The sequence below is a fragment of the Pteropus vampyrus genome, unplaced genomic scaffold (assembly GCF_000151845.1).
Source record: "Pteropus vampyrus isolate Shadow unplaced genomic scaffold, Pvam_2.0 Scaffold57, whole genome shotgun sequence".
Lineage (NCBI taxonomy): Eukaryota > Metazoa > Chordata > Mammalia > Chiroptera > Pteropodidae > Pteropus > Pteropus vampyrus.
The window spans coordinates 6,830,636-6,840,803 of NW_011888838.1; the positions used below are offsets into that span (position 1 = coordinate 6,830,636).

General features: G+C 33.1%; 1 protein-coding gene and 1 pseudogene across 1 annotated transcript in view; both read right to left on the reverse strand.

Moving 5' to 3' along the window:
- Positions 1–6,844: 6,844 nt before the first annotated feature.
- Positions 6,845–10,168, reverse strand: part of TMPRSS11D (transmembrane protease, serine 11D) — a gene marked incomplete at its 5' end in the record, with an annotated part of 38,998 nt that continues 35,674 nt past the window's right edge. The window contains 2 exons of the mRNA XM_023530909.1: positions 6,845–7,006; positions 9,065–9,207. Of these exons, the coding sequence (XP_023386677.1) occupies positions 6,845–7,006; positions 9,065–9,207 (305 nt within the window). The remainder of the gene's footprint in view (positions 7,007–9,064; positions 9,208–10,168) is intronic.
- LOC111740099 lies at positions 8,767–8,885 on the reverse strand (annotated as a pseudogene).

Sequence of the window (10,168 nt, forward strand, 5' to 3'; positions counted from 1 at the left end):
TCTCTCTCTCTCTCTCAACAGAACATTTTATTAAAATGAGGAGTTTGGAGATTTTTAAGGAAGAAATAATTAGTACAAGCTGAATAAAATGTTCAAGAGATCTTTCAAGAGGATTTGGACTTCCCCAGGACTGTTTATGGTTAAATAATTGTTGGAAAAGTGCGGCACAGATTTTGGGAAAAGCCAGTCTTTCTGCCCCTGTGCAGACATCTCCATCATTCCCAAGGGCTGGAAGTTTAGAAAATCTCCAGAAGTAGCAACTGTGGCCTGGATGTGGTTACAGTGATGAGATTTATATATGTAAGTGGCTTCATGGACACAGGCTGTGGGCATATGTGAGCCTGGGAAAGAAAGGAAAATAGATCAGATTCTATGTGATTCTTACAGATGGAAGCAGCATGGTTCAAAGGGAGGCATATGTTGTATATCATCACAATAAGAGTGAGAATATGTCTAGAAAGACATAGGGAAGAACATAAAGAAATTTTCTAAACCACTTGAATGTCATGATTCTGCAGGTTCTAATTTGAATTAAAGCCAGTGTGTATTTGTTGATAATAAGTACATAATAATTCTCAAAAATTTTGATCATCAGAACATGATTCCCATAATGTGGAGGGCACTAGTGAAAACATGACTATCATTATACTGTAGAGGTAATTGTATTTAGAGAGTCTGATTCTTAGGTTGAAAATCCAGAGAGCTGGGAAAATAAAAATAACATGAAAAATTAAAATCATTTAAACAATTAGTTTCTAAAGGATAAGTACAAAGGCTTTAGAATCTGAAAATTTACCTTTAAATCCCAACTCCGTAAGTTATCAGCTCTGTGATCTTAGACATTTACTTCAATAAACCTTAGTTTTTTTCTCTTAGAAAGAGTTATAATAACAACACCTCCCCTGGCTTTGTCACATAGGGGCCTGTTGGTTAGCAAATGCTTCATAAATATCAACTATTTTAACTTTCATTCTTATTACTCTTATTATTTCAGGCCATTATTTCAATGATTAGGTTTTTGATCTATAAGAAAACATGATTATTTTTGCACGAAATTTTAGTTTTTTTCTTTCACTTATTGCTAATGAGAATTTTTCTTACATAGTTTGTACTTTTTCTTTAACATGTAAGACATGTATGGTATGCTGGACACCTGAGCAAATGGTCTCTCGAAGGAGAGCTATTCATAGCTCTGTAATATAATTTCAAGAGTTAAATAGTCAGCAATATTAAGCAGATACACATGTGTATTTGTGCATGAATACATTGGCAAAGCAATTGGCTGGGAATGAGCGAGTCAACTGCTTGTTCTTTACTCAGTGAAAACCAAATCTAGGCCGCCTGGTGGTGGGAAGCAACCTGACTAACTTAATCGTATATTTGAGTATTGTTAGGTTACAATAATAATGATATTAGAGAGTCTGTCACCTTTGCTTGGTTTACTGTCATACATTATTTTCTTAAAAAATCCTGGGAAAAAAGACAATTTTTGCTTTCATTGTTTCTATTTATCAAAGAAAATACCCCCAATGTAGAACAGTTTGTGAGGAAATGTGTGCAAGTTTTAAATTAAAATATATTAGCTGAAGTATAACTTCAAAATTGGTCAGTTGAAGAGAGTGAGAGCAGTACAACTGGAGTAACCCAGAAAATTTGCTTATATGGGAGTATCCTAGCCAAACTCCTGCTAGTAAAAATGGATATCCTTATAAAACTATTTTATCTGGAGCAAGTTTTAACAGATAGGATAGAGGAAATTTTAGATAGTCTATAGATTTAATAGTAGGATAGGCTTGAAAATGTTAACTACCACATTTTCATTATGTTAGAATTCATTGAAGTTGACTACTTCATGTGTTCTACCTAAATGAATTTTGTAATCATGTAACAAAATCTCACTTTATAACATTGCAGGTATGCTTTATTTTTACAAAACAAAGAGATCCAGACAGCATTTTTTTTTTACGAGAATTTCTTGCTTTTCACCAGGGAAAGCACTTTGCCTGATGTGTGTGTAAAAATAAAGATTTAATGTTAACTTCACTTGATGAAAAAAAGTTCAGAGTGTGAACTTTGAAGCTTTCATACTTTAATTTTTTCTGATCAGGTTTTGCTTGGCATGGATTCTGAAAGGGAACTCAAATGTAATTCATTTAAAAAAAGACAGCCTTTATGTAACTACCCAACCAGACTGAGGGGTACTGAAATCCTTTACCTAATAAGATGGGAAAATCTGAATTCGAGACAATTTTGCACTTTCTGTTAAAGAGAGGCACTTCTTTTTAAAGTGTGATTTAGAGCTTTAGAAAAAAAGTCTTGCTTATTATCATTGAAATTAAGGAGAAATATAAAATAGATTTTTAGAATGCATAGCTGGTTGTGAAATAAATTATGTGGTTATATATCTTTAGAGCAAAAATTTGCACTTAAATTTTTTTTTATTGTCTCAGTTATTCTATTTTTAAATCTCTTTTTCTTCATAAGAAAATTTTATATTGCCTGTTTTATACAAAATGCTCACATTTCCTTATTTACTCCATGAAGTAAAACTCTATGGAGTAGAGAATATTATTTCACAGCTTTATAGGAAAGAAAATGGAAACACTGCCCATGGCCCATCATGGTCCTTCAGTGAGTGGAAGAATAGTGTAAATTGCTGGTGAGAGGTGGTGGGCAGTGATGAAGAGTCTTGGTCTGAATCAAAGAACCAGTAATTTGCTTGTCTTTTGACTTTTCCTACTGTGTGAACTTGGTCACATTAATTAACTTCCCTGATCTTTTGCCTAGAATTTAAATAATTTTGAAGGAAAATACCTACTACTTCAACTAAATGTGGCCATTAGATTACTTTATGAGTTGAGTTTATTTCCTTATTCTTTTCTTTTCTTAAAATAACAATATACAAAAATGCCTGATGATAAGGTGAAAATATTACCCAACAGTAGAACACAGTTATGCTAATAGTTACCATTGCCATTTATGAAGTTTATCTTTATATTGTTTCCACCTAAAAATGTATCTGTAAGGCTCTGACATAATGTTAAAGTTTTTCTTTAGTGTGGATGCCTGCAAAAAAACCAATTTTTTAAAATTATGTGTCGATGATCCACCAGAAAATTAGGTGAAATAAGTCGTTTTGGCAAAATTCTGTCATTTTCCTGCTATGAGTTGAAACATCTAAATACCTAGTAATATCCAAGGGATTTAATGAATTTATCTCTTCTGAACAAACATTAGTGTCTCTAAGCCATAGACATAGCCACTAAATTTGAATATTTTTCCTTAGTAAAGAAACAGCTGGTTGGAAACCCTTACCATTTTTCCTGACTATTAGAACAAAAATAGTAAACCAAATTGCTGTTGTCATAATGAAAATATTTGGAATATTATGTGATGTTTACTTCAGGACTTCCTTTATAAATGCATTGCAAATTATAAAGGCTATAGAATGCTCATCTTAATTTTATATTTTTCACAGAGGGAGACTAAAAATAGAAAGGTAGAAAATTACCACCAAGAAAACTTGGAGACATTGATTCTCTAAGTATCTTTCTAAAGTCTATTCCAAGTATTCTGTTTACACACACACACACACACACACACACACACACACACACAAGCACTCATGCACACATGCACACATGCACATGTACCCTTTTATTACTTAAAATATTGTCACTTTTATTTTATTATTTTAAGTGCAATTGTCTAACAATCTCTCTAAATCCTTTGAGCTTGTCTTGTTACAAAATAGGATTATATGTATCTTTTTACCTTCAAAAACTTATAGTTTAGGAAAATTACTAATTGTGGAAGAAATGGAACCTAAATTTAAATAGAATAATGCACACTAGAAATGTTTAAGTATATTAAGAATGTTGACATTGATAGGCAATCCTAATAGAGTTATAAAAAAATAAAACAATTATTAAAATACTAATGTAGAGTGCGAGCAGGAATAAAGTGCTTTTCCTGCTGCAAAATCTTCCAGAACATTTTTAGAGATCATCCAGTGTCTGATTAAATATCTTCTATGATAAGGGACCTGATTCTTCAAAAGACAACTGATTTTTATAGAAATAAATCACTAGAAATATGTGGGGAAAAATGACCTGTTTTCCTCATTGGAGATTAATCAAATTTATTGATTAGAAATGGACTGGGTTTTGAGATTTGGATTATGTAGACATAAGAAAAATATAAAGAGAAAATCTGTTTTGATCTTTTTGAATCATTTAATGTTTATCAAATTGGAAAACGGGAATTGAATTGTGTAAATTAGAGCCTATGACAGACTTAGATGAATAATATAAATTTTTAGCTCCTTTCTCTCTAACCACAGAGTAATTAGTATGGTTCATGGCAAATTAATGCTCTGGAAGACTCGCTTTTGGTATTATAAAATATTTTCCCTGAGTCTTCTAAGACTTACCCCCTTCTTTTGTTACTCTATAATAAATATTCTATTTTTTATTGTTGCATTCTATTATGGTATGTAATATGTTTGTCAACACCAGCATTCTCTGAGTGTCTTAAGGGTAGAGACTGTGTCTTGTTTATCTTAGTTTCATCAGTGTGTAGTAGAAAGCCTGGAACATAGGCTTAATACATTTTTTAAGTGAATGATCTACACTCTGTAATTAAAACCCCAAGTGCAAGAAATAGTCAATTGTTTGCTCTAAACTTTCTTGAGTAATTATGATTCATTACTTCTGTTCACTATTTTAAATTCAGAAGGATTCAATCTGAACACCAAATATTCACTTTGCCATTTTTTTTATTGGTTCATCTGTGTATTTTCTATACGCTGAATAGGATTCTCCCTGGTATTCCTAACTCTTCCTGGCACTGAATTAGGGTGCTAGAAAGTTTCTGCCAGTTTCCAGAGTGACTTTTTAAGGACTGAAAGGATTTATGAATCACTGCCCCGCCCATAAATTTTCAAAATTGCCATCATGGAGTTAATTAGCTATCAAGAAAGTGAAACTAATCAGTACATAAAAAAAAAAGCTCTTTTAAAAATGTTCTTCTGGTTTTCAAATATCTCTTCAAAAATATGAATATTTGCTAAATAATACTTTATCTTCAATAAATTGAGTTTGCTCTATTTTCTAAATAGGTACTTTCCTTTATATTGCTTTCAATATATACAAATAAACAAAAATAAATGTTTATGATTGTGTTATGGTACGTGCACACACACACTTACAAACACACCAACCCAGGCACACACACACTCCCCTTGAGGCACTCTCTAAAATGACCAGTTTAATGTTGTCCTCACAGGGTGTAGCCAGGGAGTGTCAAGCTGGACGCTCACCTCAGTTATAGGGCTTGATTATAAGGCAGCAGAAAGCGCCAAGCCTTTAGAGCCCAGTTGGCAGTTTTCTTGTTGGAGAAGCAATTAAATAAATTGTTTTGGATTGTCCTTCATAAATCATAACTTCCATAAATACTTAGGCAGGGACATGATTTTAAGAGTTTATTTGAAATAAGGTAAACCAACAATTTGTACATTTTATCAAGAAATTTTAACTTCCAACTTCTTTTCCTTAAAAGTAAATGGCTTCAGTGTAGGTCTCTTCACAATTTTATATGATGAAATACAAGAAATTTTCATCACAATGCATGTAATTGTTCTGATACCCACCTTTTGTTAAGTTAGAAGAAAGAAGCCCTGACACATAGATGATCATGCATAACCACGCTTTAGTTATGCTAGTATCCCATAAAAATTCAGTAACATTCATGATTCAGGCTATATAAACTACAATGCCATTAAATTCTAATGTATTTAATTTAATGTGTGTGTATGTGCGTATATGTGTGTAAGAGAAGGAAAGAAAGGGAGAGAGAGAAAAAATTTCTTTCTCCAAGATAATTTTATCGAAAATTTTTATTGAAATTTATTTAACCTTTCTCTTTGCAAACCAACTCTTCATATTTTTTTTTCACTCATGACTTTCAATTTATTACTTGAATTTAGGTATTAAAGATTTTTAAACTCAAAAATAATTGCCACTGGTGAGCTTAAGTTCTTAAAATTACTCTTATTTAGTTGTAAAGAAGCACTGTGTAGTTGTAAGTTACCTGAGAAAGTCACGTATGTGTATTTCATAAACTTCTCTATGGACAAAATAAATTCTCTCTTTCATATAAATGAAAAAATATTTTAAATAGAAGTTCTCATGAAAATTATGATTCTTTGGATCTTAGTCGAGGAGTGACTATTTTAGCTTTGATCTTAAATGCCTTAAATTCATCAGTTAGTTCCTATGGGAGCATGTTCTTACAGGATAAAAATTGCTGTAGGACTGTACAATGACTTCATGGATTTAATTTTAGGACTTACTACCTATAAAATATTGAGTAAGCAGAAATTTCAAATAGATAGTATTTTTCTTGATTCATGTTATTCTGTCTTGAATGTTATTCTACTATTTCTTTCTTTGCAAGTTTCGATACTTTGCCCACTTATCAGCTTCAGTGAGACTTCTTTAGAGAAGATGCCTCTGACTTTGCAGATGTGTCCAGGATCCCCTACTATCCACTCTTGAGTACCTGTTTCCCTCACTTTATCACTTAATACAACTATAATAAAATTCTTAACTCTGTAACTAATTTTCTCTTTCCCCTGGCACATAGCCACAGTACTATGCAACGTTCATATGGTTTTCTTGAGAAAATATAAAATCTGTAGTAATAAAGGTCAAATAGTGTTTGTGAATCATATTTATATAACAGGATGTGAGAATAGGGCACTTCCAGTTTCTTTTGCAGCTGAAAAGTAGTTTTGGAGCTTTAGACAGGTACACCTGCATATAGACTTTGCAGCAGAGGGGCACTAGATTCCAGTTTGTTCGGTTATCCAGTTACGGTAGGCTGTCACTCGAGTGTACACTCCTGGCTTATCTGCCAGACCACATCGATCCCCCCAGCTTACTATCCCCACGAGGAACCAGAGCCGCCGTGAATCCTGTTGTACTAGTGGGCCACCAGAATCACCCTGAAGGAAACAGAATGATTGGTTACTTAAGTGTGAAGACAACATCAAAATATTAAGAGTTTATTTCTATGACAGAAGAAGTCATATCCATTATGACAATAAATAAAGTTAGTCTGACATTTCTTGTTAAAATATACCAAGTCATATGAAAATTACCAGAGTCTCCCAAGAACACACATTCCTTCAGCAAGTGTGAGAAGATGAGAAGCACATTTCCCAGGCTCCCTCAGTTGCCTGGTTGACTGCCACTCATTCCAAGGTTTACCTTCTTCAGGAAACCTTCCCTCATCACCTGTGTCTTTTCTCATCCCTGCCACCCCTTCTAATTTTGGATTGGGTTAGTTTGTCATTGTCTTGGTTCCCACATTTTGTGTGTATATCTTTCACTGCTTCTTCATTATTTTACAAAGCACATTTGTATGCCTGTTTGAACTTATTCCCATGGATCAGTTCCCCTCATTGTAGCAGCTACACATCTCTGCAACACTCATTGCATTTGTGATACCTGTTCAGTGTCTGTTTTTCTGACTATTCTGTAAGGTCTATCAGGCAAGGAGCATATCTATTCCAGACACTGCTGTATCCTAAGCTTCTAGCCCATAAGAGATACTAAGAAAATATTTGTTGAATGAATGAATTTTTAGAAGTCTCTTTTATATTCCTATTCACAGTATACTCCCTGCATGGTGAAAAAGGAGAAAGAAATTTATATGGAAATGAGTAAAACACTCCTTATGAAATACCAACCAACTATAATAATAAATTAGTCAACAAATATCTGTGCATACAATTTCTAGTTGAGGAGACAAATTTAGTATAGGTCTTACATGCTGCATGATGGGTTAAGCTCGTGAGTTCTGGAGTTAGATAGCCTGGGTTTGAATCCTTGACTAAACAGATATATGATCTTAAGTAAGGTATTTAATAGATCCCTGTGCTTTAGTTTCCTCATCTGTAAATGTTTTTATGTGTTTAAATGAGTTTAGCACACATAGCACTTTGAGTATTGCCTGGCATATAATCGGTATTAATAAATGTCAGCTATTATTACCAAGTGTGCTTCTAGAATAGTTTGCTATTTATTTGACTGCTCTTAGTGGCCAATTCTTCCATATCTACTTAGTTATTGGTTCAGATGGGAAGAAAGGTCAGTGCGTGAATCACTGGCTTGCATGGCAAGCACTGCATCCAGCTGATTGGCACCTGCTTCCTTTAGATTGCGCATAAATGTTTCAGTTAACCAGTTCTCAGCACCTTTTCATCACTGTGTTTTTGCTACTATTTCTTCCATAGTAAGGAATTTCTCTGTGTAATGTTTTACACAGATAAATAATTAATTTGTTTAAACCTTCATGGTGGTTAAAAGGTTGAGATTAAAGTTATTAGTGTCAGTGATCATGATCTAGTTAACGACAATAGGAAAAATAGCTGATAGCTGAGATTTCTTTGTTGCTTAGTACGTGCCTGACATATTTAATCTCCATCTAGTGTTTAGTATTACCTAAAGAGTTAGATATTATTATTATCAATCCCATTTTATTGATAAAAGAATTGGTTATAGAGGTTAAGGAATTGAAACCCAGGTCTGTCTGATTCTTGAGCTCAGATGATTAATCTTTCTTTAATTTGGCTTCTCAGAATTAGTTTTTCTTTTTCTTTTTTCTTTTTTAATTTGTTTTAGGCAAGGCGAGCCTTGGTTGACCTCAGAGATTGCAAGGACCTTGTCAGCTTACAATCCCTTTTTTTTTTTTTAATTTTTATGTCTACAGCACGTAGTCTTCCTAGGTGGTCTCTCATCCAACTACTAACCAGACCCTACTCTGCTTAGCTTCCAAGATCAGACAGGATCGGGCTTGTTCAGGGTAGCATGGCCGTAGACTTAGAATTGGTTCTTCATAATAAATCAACTTCATAAAAAATTTTTATCTCTAAAATCTAGATCATAAATTTTTAGAAGATTAGAACTGTGTATTATAATTTACCTCTGTTTATCACAGTATCACATGCCAGTACTTATAAACTTGAATGATGACATTAATAACATTATCTTGAACTTACCTGGCATGCATCTACTCCACCTTGAGGTACTCCAGCACATAGCATTCCAGACAAGACTGCTCCATTATAACTAGTTGGTGCATTACATACGCTATTACTTATTATGTAGACCTGTCCTTGCTGTAGATCTTCAACTGAGTTGCCTGTTTAGTATAAAGCAGAAAGAAAATAGACTTCAAGATATATAAATTAGTGACTTTATGATGAATATGAAAAGAAATAAATGTTCTCCAAACATTGTTTCTAATTGAGCAAAGAAGGCTATTGAAGATGTACTTAGGAGTCTCTTCTCAGCAAAGATACGTATAATAGAGAAGGATAACCCCTTTAAACAGATCGGTTTTCATTCTGCTTCTACATTTTTTTTTTTTTTGCTTTAGCTTTGTGATGTCTTTTAGACATTGAGAGAAAAATAAATCTGATATCTTAAAATTGACTAGTGGCATTTAAATTATCTGCTGACTGACTTTGAATTGGAAAGTTACATATTGAATAACTTTTAATATAACAAAAGAGAAATCATTCTGGTTTCAAGGCTAAAGAACTAATCTATTTTGTATCGATATTCCCTAAAAATGGCACTGTCATTTTTGTGATAGACACAAATTTTATCTACTCCACAAAATTACTCTGGGCCATGAGAACACAACAAAATATTTTCTTGGACAATTAAATCTTTGTATTATTCCTTGGCAAGACATCTACAACATGGCTATAAACCCATGACACTGTTAATGCTATTCTTCCACTCCCTGATTGATACTCTTATTTTCCCCTTGGCCCACTTTGTTCTCTCATTGCCCTCATATTTATTTCCATTTTATTCATTCACTAAACAGGTCTGAGAAATGCTTATGTACACTTAGAGTTTCTTGCTCCAGGCAGGATTCATTTTATCCTAGAATACTTTAAATGTCTATTAATACCTTAAAGGATATTAAAACCCTTAGAGAATACCTCGCCAATCCTCTTTTAAAAAATTATTATTTTCTTTATAGGGAAGTCATTTGAGTCCTATAAAGTCTCTACAACATTGAAGAACTCATATTTTTAATCACTTTATTTTACATTTCCCTGTTACCGTGTTTGAGAATTCCCCATATA